Below are 14,568 nucleotides of genomic sequence, written 5' to 3'. Positions count from 1 at the left end.
ACCGGCCAAGTTTTTCGAGCTCTTTGGAAAGTTGGTCTTCAGATCCTTAGGAAAAAAGGAAAGATTTGATGGAATGTGGTGCTAATGTCCACCATTTGGGTGCTATTGAAAGAGCGGAATTATAGGGTGTTTAGAGGCCTAGTGAAATCCTACCACTTCCTCTACAATAACATAATAGGGTGTTTAGTCCCTTTGTCTTAGCACATGATTTATGGCAAGTATGATCAGTAGTGTGCAACAGTAGGGAGGTGAGACCGGTGATCTCTCGAGTTTGGGAGCCTCCAAGTGGTGGCTTTCTCAAGCTAAATTTTGATGGTTCAAGCTTAGTGAATACTGGGCCGTCAGGAGTAGTGTGGCTAGTAAGGAATGAGAGTGGAGACATGATTTGGGCATTCTCAAGCCCCATTGGAACCTCGGACTCCAATGAGGTGGATATGAGAGTAGGAGATCAAGGAATAAGGATGTTGTAAGATAGTCTAGACAAGGAATAGTGGAAGGAGACTCCTTGAATGTAATAAGGTCGTTAAAGGGAAGCCTGCCCTATCCTTGGCTGTTTGCAAAATGGATCGACGGGATTTCAGATCGTGAGGGATCTTCAATCACATTTCAGCATGTATGGAGATCGGCCAATAGTGAGGCCGATCGGTTTGCTCGGGAGGGTGCATCTAGGGCACAGTTGGAAATCTTCCTCCCTCAAAGTCTTCTTGTATCGTTTTATTCCTTTTCTTCTTCTTGTTTGTTTGTGTTGATCATCTCAATCATCGGGTTTTTCTCGCCCTTGATTCTTCTATTAATTAATTCGTTGCCTTTTTGAAAAAAAAAAGTTTCCAAGGAAATTATATTTTTCATAATTTTCTTTTCTCTAGAATCTGTGCCGTACCCTTATTTTTATTTTTTGAAGATAAGGACATCGAGAGCGGCAAGAGACCTAACATAGCAGGTTTCCTACAACAAGGAAACCTATGAGAGCAATACACTTACGCAATCCAACGTAACCAGCTTACCCAAATTCAAGGCAAAACACAACACTTCCAACCCTGCTAACCCTCTTATGAGATACTATGTTCTCGTCATTTCTTTCTTTTCAATCTAAACGTGCCCTTAATCTCACAAATCAACATTAATGCATGGGAGATGATAAATTCGCACCCCCAGTATAATAATCCGCACCCCTTAAACGTGAATTGTGGCGGACTTTAACATTTTTTGACGTCAAATCACATTAATACGGGTGCGAATTATAGTACAGGGGTGTGAATTTATCATCACCCAGGGGAAGTCAATGTGCCATGTCACCCCAGTCCCACACAACCATTGATTATTTGGGCATTGCCGTTTAAAGCCACATGGACTCACTCAAAGAGGAGTCCCACAATATATATAACTAGGATCACATTTGTTTTTCTTAATCTAAGGATTAACTTCCCTTTCTATGACAGCCATATACCATTTTGGCCACAGGTCCATGACCATGGATTCCAAATATAGAATTGAACAAATTTTCATACGGCACTATCATCAGCTCTGTCATGATCTCACCATTGGATTGATCGGGCTGAGGATCCCAGGTGACTTTAAGCTTGTGTTTAATGTTTTTTTCTAAGGGTCAAATCTACTATATTGACTTATGATATGGATTGATAAACTACTTCCTCTACATTCAGGTGCCTCTCTATTCGTAGCTTCCTTAAACGCATGAAAGATCTTAAAACAAAATAGGCATTCAAGAAAATGACTTCAATTAAATATGGACGCAACCAATCCATGCCCATGAAAGACCACACGCAACATCTAGCAAAGGCACTCATTGGCACCAAAATAGTCAACTGTTGATTAAGGCTACTGATGTTGGTTTGATAATTGCACTGAGTCATATTGTCTTTTATTATTTAACAGTTGTGTAAGGTTATTAAAGTTCCCAAAAAGCTACCAAAAGACAATTAATAGAGAAAAGACAAGCTGAGTTTGTGCAATTATTAAAACATAGTAGTGCAAATATCAGTAGCGTTAATAAATCACCATTCGAACAATCTGAGCCATCTGCTCGTCGATGGCCGATAAATGAACAATTAAGACATAACATTAAGAAATGTACGTTTTGGTGGACGAATTAAACCCATCACCATAAAGCAAAAATCTGTTCTGTCTCATTACTAGCATGGTTTTAAATTTTGGTTTCGGTATGCATTTCGGCCCTCAGTGAAACCAAAATTTCGGCCGAAATCCTCTCCCCATTAAAAAATAATATTTTATTTATTAGAAAATTTTGGCAAAAATTTAGGCAATTTCGGTAGAAATTTCAGACTAATACTATATATTATTCGGAAATTTTAGATTTTTGGGTTTAAAATTTTGAGATTTCACTCATTTAGGACGAAATTACCGAAATTTTGGTGAAATCCAATACCATTTCGTGTATTGTGGAATTCAGTTTTGGTCGAAATTTAAAACCATGATTGCAAGTAATTAATTAAAAGTCGCTATGAATTGGCGGATGTCTATTAATCGGTGCTAAAAGGAATTTTTTCTTGTAGTTTTTTTTTTTCATGACATAGGGTATCCCGACCCCTTTTTAGGGCGGGACTAATCCCTATATATGGATGCACGCAGTCACCTGTAAACCACGCGCATCAAGTTACTACTAGAGTAATTTTTCTTGTAGTTAACAAATCATATTAGTCAGGTAGATGTTAATTAATCAGACAGTTAAGATCGTCTAGTCAATGAGATATTTTATGATAGCCTATCCATGGTAACCCCACCAGATCAATGGTTCCAATTACGCACACCCATGTGGGACCCAATTATGACGGGTGAGATTCAATATCATGAAAATGGGTATTCGCCTAGTGAGAGTCTCTTACACAAACAGGTGCAGGAATGCGTGTTTCACCATTAACCTCACTGCTCACGTTAGCCACAAGGAGGAAATTTCAGAGTTCAAAGTTAGGCGCATTTTTAGGTTAGAAAATGCATATTGAGCAAACGGAGTAGTGGTAGAGGAAGTCGCTAAAGTTAAGTCAACAAACTTTGAAGTTTTGGCCTTTTGCGTAGCGTAAAACCATCTCTCTCCCCTTCCTTCCCTTGCCAAATTCTCTCTCCTCACGAAAAATATATAAATAAACGAAAACTAAGGTGGGTAGTTGTAAACAGTTAACCTGCCTCATTCCCATCAAGAATCAGTCCATCTTAAACGATAATATCTTTACTTTATATTCCTACAACCATTATCACAACTTAAAACCTGAAACATCACCCTAGAGATAAAGATTAGACATGGAGTGTATCGATTCTACTACGGCGGAATCGAAACAGGAACCCGCCATCATGTCGGAGCTCGAAGGGACAATCCTCAAGAACCCCGATCCCTTCTCTTACTTCATGTTAATAGCGTTCGAAGCATCGGGTTTGATTCGATTCACCATACTTCTAATCTTATGGCCGATCGTTCGTTTGCTAGACATGTTTGATATGGGTGATTTGGGGCTTAAATTGATGATCTTTGTGGCTGTGGCTGGGGTCAAGCTATCGGAGATAGAGTCAGTGGCACGTGCGGTGCTACCGAAGTTTTATATGGACGACATTGATATGGAGGCGTGGAGAGTGTTTAGATCGTTTAATAGAAGGATTGTAGTGACTAAATCTCCTAGGGTGATGGTGGAGAGGTTTGTTAAGGAGCACTTGCGAGCGGATGAGGTGATTGGAAGTGAGCTCGTGGTTAACCGGTTCGGGTTCGCCACCGGGTTCGTTAAAGGCTCGGATTTTTCGATCTCTGACCAAGTCAAGGTCCTAGTTAAGAACGATAGGCCTAAGTTGGGTTTAGGCAGGCCAAAATCTGCTTCCTCATTCCTATCTTCTTGCAAGGTAAGCTCACCATATATTTCTCTGCAATTCTATAAATATAGAGGGATGGTTTAGGGTTTAGATAGACACCCCTAAAATATAAAAGCAAATCAAATTTGACAACTAGGGTGATGGGAAATGCCTTTTACCTTTCATGGGTGTCTATACCGATTCCTTATATATAAAGAGACCATATCGTTTCTTAGCAACATCTTTGGCATGAAAATACATTTCAAATCAAAACGTAATACAACCAACCAAACTGTAAGAAATTCACCATTCTTTTCTTAAAATATCCCTACACATTCTGTTGCTATCTATTCTACTACTATTTATCTGATTGAAAATTTTCATAAGCTTTGTGTCATATGTTCTTCAATTGAGTTGCACCCATTAGAGTTCAGACTTTTTTGCACCACCCATTAGACCTTTATGATTCAGAATTTGTATAGTAAAGATTATTGGTTCTCAAATTAAAGAAGAAGAAGAAACTCTCAGTTCTCTCTGGTGATTATGCTTAGCACATTCACTTGAATGCTTGCTTTTTCTTGAGAGAAATGATGGAATCATAGGCAACCCCACAGTATTTCTTCTCTAAAAGTACATTATTTTAAATTATATCCTTGCATTTTAGAGACTTAAACAATCATAAATACATTTCAGGGGAATTTATCGAAATATTGTATCTTGGGATATTTTAATGCTTTTTGTTATTTTTGGATTAATTCGTGAAAAAAATAGGAAAATTAAATATATATAAAAAAAAGATCAAAAGATATTATTTAAGAACAAAATTATGACAATAAATAATAGGGTGCTGATATACTCACCCCCTTTCCGTTGGGATACACCCCGCCTAATTAACATTTTTCTTTAATGGGGGGGCTGTATCCCAACTGAAAGGGGGGGGATATATCAGCACCCTAAATAATATTTTGAATTTATCTTGATATTTTTGCAGTAAAAAAAATATAAACATATCTTGATGATTTTTAAAGGGAAATGATAAATGCGCCCCTTTTCTATACTTGAGAGACCCAGCTTCAGTGTACGTGGCAATCAGTGATTGCCACGTTGAATTTTTCTCACGTGAAGTACGTCAGCCCATACACTGCAGCTGGGTGTCCCAAGTAAAAGAAAGGGGGATATATCACGTCCCTTTTTTAAAAATCTCGTCAACTTTCAAGAATTTTTTATTTCATTGAAAAATACAAAATATCAAGATATTTTAAAAAATATCATAGGCATTTGTTACTATGGAATTAATTCAGTTTCAAGGATATTGTAGTGCACGTCAAATTGTTTCTCTCTTCAATTTTATTTTCAAGTATCCTTTATGTGGATTTTCATCTCCCAAATCTCCACGTGTGACCTGGAAGAACACGGACAAGAAGTACAAACGAAATGAATTGGGCAGTACAAAACAAGAATAAGAAGAAGAAGACAAGCAAGATAATGCCTAACCTAACTATAGCTTCTAAAGTCCATTTAAATAACTTGTCATAACATCTAAGGCTATGGTTGGCAGCCATGAATTATTTTTTTTCCATGAAATATTAGTTTATCTTGTGATAAGAGAGAGGTAGAGAGGATAGGAGAGGGAGAGAGCATGGTTTTAAATTTCGGATTTCAGTCGAGTCTTAAACCGAAACCAAAATTCTGGAAATTTTGGAAATTTAGGAAATTTCGGCCAAAATTTTGAAAAAATTGCCCTTTTTTATTTCTTTTCAGAATTTCGGCCCTAAAAATCAAAATTTCATGACTTTCTACGGGCCAAAATTTAGGTATTTCGGTTTTGGCCACGACCGAAATTTTACTGAAATCGAAATTTAAAACCATGGGAGAGAGAATGGGGAGGACACGAGCTTGGATAGGGTGAGAAGTGGCTGTAGAATAGGGAAAAGAAAACTCTATTAAACTGGAGTCTTATTTTTCTTGGCGACTTGGCAGGCTGAGGCTGTAAAATAGGGAAATGAGAACTCTACTAAACTAGAGTTTTATTTTTCTTAGCCACTTCTAAGTTCTAACCGTGTCCTCACTCGTGCCGTTTCCATTCTCTCCCTCTCCTACCCTTTCTATCCCTCTCTCACTACTTGGAAAACTAATATTCCCTAAAAAGATTTCCATGTTTGCCAAACATAACCTAAAACTCAGCCTGGAAAAAACTATTATCAATCAACCTATTATTATCTAAGAAAGAAAAAACAAGCATGGTTGCCAAACATGACCTAAAACTCAGCCGCAGGAAAACAATTATCAGTGCAACCTACTAATAGCTAAGAAAACAAACCATCTAGAAATAGCATTAACCAAAAAATTTCCTACCAACTAAACTAACTTGCTAACTTAACGAAGTCTCTAACCAATCTATGCCTACCTCAATCTTTTCTTTGTAAACACATGCTAAACCAATCACTACGATAAATTGTTCATGCAAGTATGCATTGCAGGAAGTTCGCCACCCGCCATTTGTCGCAGACAGAAACCACGACAATCGCCAACTCATCCAGCCACATCCGGTCATATTCCATGATGGACGATTAGTCCGCCGTCCGACCCCTCCAACGGCCCTACTCATCCTTCTATGGCTTCCCATTGGAGTACTAGTAGCCATAATACGTATTTGTATCGGGTTAATGCTACCCATGTGGATTATACCTTACATTACCCAAATATTCGGCGGCACAGTCATCGTTAAAGGTAGGCCACCCCCTTCGACATCTGGCTCCACTGGTGGGGTCCTCTTTGTGTGCACCCACCGGACCCTTATGGACCCGGTAGTACTCGCCACTGTACTCCACCGGAAAGTCCCTGCCGTTACATACTCCATCTCCCGGTTATCGGAGATCCTATCTCCTATACCCACCGTCCGATTAACCAGGTTAGATTATGATGTTTCCATCTTTATCTTTATCTTTCTAAACTTATCTCTTTAATTGTCCTTTATAAATTTTGTTTTAATTTTGTTAAAGAATAAAAGTTTAATTAACTCCATCTCCAACGGCTTAAGCTTTTGGAGTAATTGGACTTATTTAATCTTTTATACTTTAACACTCCCCCATGTGTGGCCCTTCTTTTTCCTCTTTTTAGGGCTGACATCCATGTGGCACATGTGGCCCCTATATTTAGGTTGGCCATTACATGTGAATTTTTTATATCAAGGAGTTTTGAACTCGGGACCTTTGCTCGAATACCATGTGAAACAGCCAATTACTCCAAAAGCTTAAGCCGTTGGAGATGGCATTATTTAATTTTAACACTCCCCCTCACATGTGGCCCCTCTTTTTAGGGTTGGCCTACACATGGCACATGTGGTCCCTCTTTTTAGTTTGACCATTACATGTGGATTTTTTAATATTAAGGAGTTTTGAACTCAGGCAAATGGCTAATATCATGTGAAAAATTACTCCAAAAGCTTAAGCTGTTGGAGATGGCGTTATTTAATCTTTTACATTTTAACAGTTTTAAGGCTAATTGTAATCAATTCAAGATTAGTGAAATTCTTCTTTAATATATCAGAGATCGAAAAGTAGATGCAGAGCGGATACGGCACGAACTATTAAAAGGAGATGTCGTGGTGTGCCCGGAGGGTACAACTTGTCGTGAACCGTTTCTCTTGAGATTTAGTGCCCTCTTCGCTGAATTAACAGACCGCATTGTGCCCGTTGCCATGAACTATCGGGTTGGTTTCTTCCATGCCACCACGGCTAGGGGTTGCAAGGCCATGGACCCTATTTTCTTCTTCATGAACCCTAGGCCTGTTTATGAGGTCACCTTCTTAAACCAGTTGCCGATGGAGGCGACGTGCTCTGCCGGTAAGAATCCGTACGATGTCGCGAACTACGTGCAACGGATCTTGGCTGCAACCCTAGGGTTTGAGTGCACCAACTTCACGAGGAAGGATAAGTACAGAGTACTTGCTGGAAATGATGGGATTGTATCATCTACACCACATAGGACGCATGTCAGTGCGATTGAGAATGCTCTTATACACTAGGACTATGTTTACTGTGTTATAAACATGTATGTTTATAGACAGATGTTTGTCAATTTTTTTATTTTGATTTTTGTAATGGGTGATCTGTTTCTTATTAAATCATTGTTGTAATAATCTTCATTATTAGAGACCCAGGACTGCTTTGATGGGTCTTCTCGATTCAAGAAGAAAAAGAGTGATATGAATTGTAGCATTTTAAGAGATTCTCAACGGGGTTTAAATAGACGTTGAGGAAAGATAGGAAGAAAATTGTAACAACTATTATAATCCTAATGAACTCTTAAACAGATTTTAATTATAGCAACTAGTCTAATCCTTTTGATATTTTTCTTGATTGCCTCCTGTTTAACTATTCTAATACCCTCTTACAACATTAGCATGTGTGTGCGAGTGGGTAAGAATTGTAAGCCATTGATATTGGAAAAAGGTTCATGAAGATGTCTTCATCCATCGTGTATGGGGGTTTGTAAATGGGCTAAAATGGGGTGTAGCAGCTAGTCCGTAATGGGCTGAAACGGGCTGGAGGATATGCACTCGAGCTTCAAAATCACATAGGGCCAACATCTTTAGGATGATCTTTCATTTGAAAGGCCCTTACATAGATAGGGTGTCCACACAAAAAATCAGCTCCATTGGATTATCCTAACCCTTCCATTTGTTGCGGGGGGAGAATGGGCCTTTCAAATGAATGCTCTGGATCATCCCTAAAAATGTGGGCCCCATGCGTTTTTGGCACTCGAGCTCATATAAGCTTTATCCGCAAGTTGGCACTTTTATGAGTTGTAATTACAGTTAAGTTGATGATCTATCTCTGTCAGTAAGTCCCTAACTAAAAAGAAAGGAACTTCCAACTCATTAAGGAGATCTATCTTCTCTTCACTGCAATTCAATCAATGAAATAGTTAAGGTAGAACGAAGAGGATCTGCATAGTACAGGTTGTATATCACTAAGAATCGACTTTTTGTCTTTTAAAATTCCTCCCATTCCCGGTCCTATTGTCAAGGCAAGTTTACCAAGAGAAAACGTTGCAAATTCAATGGAAGCAGTTGAAAAAACAAACTAATCAGACATAGATTTGAATCAAAAGAATAAGAGAATGCAGAACCAAACAAACATAAATCAGATTTTTACCCTATTAACATAAAAAACTAAGAGCCCATCAAAAAAAAAATTAAGAAAACAGAGTACCCAAATGAGTACCGATTTAAAAATCCACTCAGATTTAGTTTGTGTGACACTAATCTTGTCAATTCATGGAATTTAGGGTGTGTAATTGGGCATCTTTAAAGCTCTTGTTTCCCTCTATATACATCTGGATGTTTGCATGTCACAATTTGCTTAGGTGTAGTTAATTAAAAACTATGGATATGAAAATTGAAAGCACGAACAACCTAAAAGAACACGAAGAAAACTTGAATTAAAAGTCCGAATTCAAAAATCAACAAAACTACTCACTCTTTCAAAAGCATTTTCAGAAATGATACCGAGGCAGCAATAAAATGATGCAAAAGCACCAAATCCGAATTTCCTTCTCAAAAAGACTTATTCTCTTTTTCTTTTTCTGAATAATAGCACTGACCCCAATCCTCTATTATAAATCGAAAGAATAGGGCATCAAATCATGATTTGTAATCCCAATTCCCAAACTTAAGTTAAGAATAAGTAGAGACCTACGTTTTTGGAAAGCTTAAGAGGCCTAAGAGTGTAAAAATTAGATTATATTAGATTCCTAAAATACCAAACGTATCCGCTTTTCAAGGAATTAGGATGCCTAGAATACCATGCTTTTTTTAAGGAACTTCCAGTAAATCCTAGAACTCGGAGTAAAACGTGTAACGAAGGGAGGAAAAATATCAAAACGAGATATATGGGCTGCCACGTGGACCGTGAACAGTGAAACCCCCATCATGCTATATTATAATAGATAGATACTACTGCTCAAACAATTCTATTGTTGGAATTTGGTAAATCAAAATTGTTGTGACTTGACAAGTGAATTGACATTGCCGTGTTCTAGGTTATTTACTATGTATTGAAGATGGATACACTTTATTCTTATTGACCCCAATAGAATATGCATAAAAGTACACGAAGGAGTTTTTTTTTTTTTTTTTTTTTTTTAAGGTGCTTCTATTTTTATTTTTTTTAGGTTGATGATATTTTCACCCCTCCCCCCCTGCAGTACTTTGACACACCCCTTATAACGAGATTGACATAAAGTTGCCCACTTTTCACGTCAAATCAGGTTATAAGGGGGTGTGCACGTAATGCAGGGGGTGAAAATATCATCTCCCTTTTCTTTTCTTTTCTTTTTTGAAATGGTGGATCCTTATTAAAGAGAACAAAGGCCCTTGACCAAAGTGGTCATAGGGCCAAAACAAAAACTATAAATAAAAGTACAGAAATAAGACTCCTTAACACGGAAGAAAATTAAAAAAACTCTAGATCCACTCTAGCCACTCCCGCTCAAGCAAGCCGATCCGCGTCACAGCTTGGTGATCTCTTGACTTGATGGAAGCGAATTAAATGCCCGCACCCCCCCCCCCCCCCCCCCCACACCAACGATTATCAATTTTTCTTTCTGATATCAACATAATGCCATGAAGAATAGCGCTCACTTCCACTTTATTTAAATCGGCAATTCCTATCGGGCCGGGGGAAGCCCACTTTGTGAAGCTTCTACCATCTCTAAGCACACCTCCTATACCTGAGAGTCCTAGGTTTCTCAAGCTAGATCAATCAAAGTTTAAACTTCAACCACTTAAGGGCAGGAGGGGTCCATCTAGAAGCAACTATATCTAAACTTTGCTTGCTTCTACAGATCTCCTTCCAGTACATCTTCTAATATTTGATGTCGAATAAAAGGAAAAATCAGGGAACACTTTAGCCTAGGAGATTACTAAAGTGGGGATCCTAGAGAAAGAAACCAAGGAACTTTTAACCACGTTTTTAAACGTACGAGCATTTCTTTCTTTCACAAAAACCAAATGTAAGCCATTAGCACCAAGTTCCATAAGGTCTTTCCCTTGCTAGGCCAGGGAGCAAAAGACCAGCTATCCAAGATATTTGACATATGCTCTGGGAAAACCCAAGAGATTCCAAAAAGGTTCGAAATCTTACTCCAAATCTCTCTAGCATACCTGTAATAAATGAGCATAAGGGACACCAACTCTCCCACTTCCACACAGAGGGTGCAATGATCAATAATGACAATGAGACATCGGAGGAGATTATCTATCGTCTAATTCTGCTATGAAAAGTTGACCATCCAAACACTCTAACTTTGGGGCGCTAGGATGCTCCATGCTTTGGAAAGCCACGAAGGAGGGGAAGAGGAAGCCAAATGGACATAGAAAATTTTGATAGAGAAGAAACCAGAGGCATTGAAGATCCAAACCCTTTTTATCATTTTCTGACTTCCCATTATAGTGAGACTCCAATAAATGAATAAGAGTTGTCACGCTATCCACTAAAAAAAAGGGCGGCCTAGTGCACGAGGCTCCCGCCATTGCAGGGTCTGGGGAGGGCTAGATGTACGTAGCCATACCCCTGTTTTGTAAAGAGGCTGTTTTCGTGACTCGAACCCGTGACCACCAGGTCACAATGGAGCAACCTTACCGTTGCGCCAAGGCTCACGCTATCCACTCCCCAGTAAAAAAAAAGTTTCGTTTGAAATCAAATTTCCACAATACCCCATCTCAATCTCTTACAAAATAGTCCTTCACAAAAGCTTCAACACTAAAGGCTGCTCTGAATAGGTCTAGAAAATATTCATTATAGGCTCTTGGGAACACCATTTATCGTGCCAAAACTTAACTATATCTCCACTGCGGACTCTGAATCTGATACCTTCTTTTGAAGCTTAAAACTCTGCCTTAAAATATCTCTTTAAGCTTTGGGCCAATATTTATACATTGAAGATCCAATCCCATGAAAATAAGCATTGTTCTTATCTTCTTCCTAAAGCCATTTCACTCTAGATCTTTGCCTCCACCGAATCTCCTCCTAATGAAGCAATTTATTGTATTCCTCTTTTATCGACTCCTGCCTCTCCAATTGTAATCGTTCCAATCGACCCTCCTCTTCCTAACGGCCGAGGTCGTGCAACTCAACCAAGAGACTGGATTTCTTTTGAATTGCCTCTCTACTATTTTCCTTACGCCATTCCTTCAGCTTCTGTTTCACGTAGCGGAGCTTCTTAAGGATTGTTACATCTACCGCTCCCTATACCGAAGCATCCAACCACCACTCTAATCTTTGCTGCATTTTGGGTACTTGTAGCCAAGCTAACTCAAATAAAAAGGGAATACCCCATGATTCTAATCATGGATCAAGAACTAATGGAGAATGGCTCGATGGAGTTCTAGGAAGGGCAAATTGATGAACATCTGGGAATCTGCTTACTCACCCCGGGCATATGAGGAATCTATCAATTCTACTCATGCTTTGGTTTCTTACCCAGTGAATTGAGCACCACCTAGGGGAAGATCTATCAATTCATTACTGCCGATGAAATCCGAGAAAGCTTCTATATCTGAGGTACTCCCACTTCCTAACCTTTCCTCCACAAACCTAGTTTCATTGAAATCTCCTCCAATGCACCAAGGATAGGGCCACCTAACCCTTATGCCATCTAGCTTCTCCCATAATTTGGGGCAATCCGTCGACGAATTGATTGGCCTTGTAGACACCTGCGAATATCCAATCAAATCCATCATCAATCTTTCTTTACACCACAGTGAAAGAGAATGGACCATGCACTCCACTAATCAGCCCAAAAACTAAAGAGTCCAAATCGCAATGATACCACCTAACGATCCCACGGTATTAATTACTGCAAAATCAACTCTACAGCCCAAATCTCTTATAATGGCACGGTTCAAATCATCGATCTTTATTTCCTGAATACACACTATTTGAGAGAATGAAGCCAATGTTTTACCTGGGATTTTTTCTCATGGGCACCCAAACCCCTCACGTTCCAATTGAAAATCTTCACGAGGCATCATTACATTGAAGACTACCCCTAGGAGACCTAACTCTTCCCTTTTCCTCTTCTTCTACACGGCCAAGGGGCCATGTAAAGCTCCACTTTGAACACAGATAAACAACAAAATAGTCTCTCTCTCTCTCTCTCTCTCTCTCTCTCTCTCTCTCTCTCTCTATATATATATATATATATATATATATATAGGAATAAGATTGTACGCTCGACCGTACCTAAAGTTAGGTACGGTAGAGTGCCAAATCACATGGGTCCCACATTTTTGGTGAGCATCTAAACCATTCATTTGCAAGGCCCCATCATAGATAGGGTGCATACCAAAAATCAGCTCCATAGGATCATCCTAACCCATCCATTTGTGGAGGCCAAAATGGACAGACAGTGTTTGTCCAGAAATCTGCCCATTTTGGCCTCCAGTTTTGGAAGGGTTAGGATGATTCAATGGTGCTGATCTATCTATGATAGGGCCTTGCAAATGAATGGTTTAGATGCCCACCAAAAATGGGGGACCCATGTGATTTGGCACTCTACCGTACCTAACTTTAGGTACGGTCGAGCGTACAATCCTTTTCCTCATATATATATATATATATATATATATATATATATATATATATATATATATATATATATATATCAAAAGAGTTACAATATATGTCTCTAGCTACAACTTGTATTCTTTTCTTCTTTTCTCATACCCTCTAAACTTTTCCTCCTCCCCCACGCTCCCCCACCCTTTTATTTTCTCTACACAGATGAATTACAATACTGCGGGAGGTCCGGCTCTGATACTATTATGATCCGACCCCACTGTGTGAATATTGTTTGGTTCTGGGTCTCCTGCTCACCTCAGTTTTGTTTTCCATTAGCACTACTGTGCCAGATCCACCCCGCAGAGCCCCGCCCCTTGGAGATGATGAAAATGCATCGACAAAGCTGAAGAGAGAGTCTGCATATAGCACAGAAACTTTTCCTCCCCTTTCGATGTGGGATCTCATGCTCTCTCTCAGATATCTCCAAGTAAAATGTAAAACTGTAAAAATTTTGGTGACCTTATGAATTATCAGGAGGCATTGTTTATCTTCCATTGCTAGTGAAAGAAAAAACTTATGTTTTTCATCTTTTTTATATATGGGAAAAAAATCTAATCAAATGATCAAAGCTAATTGATCATGGGTAATGAAAAAGACATCGATTGACGATGCTTGCATGCCGTTGATTTTTTTTGCATGTCTCTATATTGAAGGGAGAGGGGGAGAGGGGTGTAGACACCCCATTTTGACCGGACCCTAGTCCTCGAAGTCGAATAAAATTTTGAAGCCCAATCTCAAAATTTCTGCAAGATGTGCCCATATCAATTTAGTAAGGAAGAAAGAAAAGAGATTTTATCCCATCCCTTTTCCCATCCGAGCCACCCCTTTGTTGAAAAGAATAGTCATAAATGCATCCAAAAGGGGTTGGCTAGGAAGAAATGGGGGCAAAAATATCATTTATTCTCTTAACCCATCGAAACAGGGGTTTGGAGGAGGGGCTTTTCTTTTTTTTTCTTTTTTTTTTGAGGAAAATGCAGAGAGGAAAAGATAGAGAGGAGGAAAAAAGGGAAGAAACCCTAGCTCCATTGCCATCATCGTCCACCATTTTCTTCCCACTGAGCCACTACTCTTTCCCTTATCTATAAAAGGCCATCGGAGGCTTTTATTTCTGGGGGATTTTCGCACAAAA

The 14,568-nt window shown here is 39.0% G+C and overlaps 1 protein-coding gene across 1 annotated transcript; it reads left to right on the top strand.

The window, feature by feature from the left end:
• Positions 1–3,140: 3,140 nt before the first annotated feature.
• LOC143878499 (glycerol-3-phosphate acyltransferase 5-like) lies at positions 3,141–8,140 on the top strand. The gene is made up of 3 exons (XM_077380773.1): positions 3,141–3,864; positions 6,294–6,724; positions 7,363–8,140. Exons 1-3 carry the CDS (start codon positions 3,277–3,279, stop codon positions 7,838–7,840), a joined length of 1,497 nt encoding a protein of 498 aa, XP_077236888.1. The 5' UTR covers positions 3,141–3,276; the 3' UTR covers positions 7,841–8,140.
• Positions 8,141–14,568: the final 6,428 nt, after the last annotated feature.

The sequence above is a fragment of the Tasmannia lanceolata genome, unplaced genomic scaffold (assembly GCF_043159265.1).
Source record: "Tasmannia lanceolata isolate RefF3 unplaced genomic scaffold, GAP_Taslan_0.1 ptg000006l, whole genome shotgun sequence".
Lineage (NCBI taxonomy): Eukaryota > Viridiplantae > Streptophyta > Magnoliopsida > Canellales > Winteraceae > Tasmannia > Tasmannia lanceolata.
The sequence above is the reverse complement of the archived record's forward strand: the minus strand, read 5'-3'. Positions and strand labels throughout refer to the sequence as shown.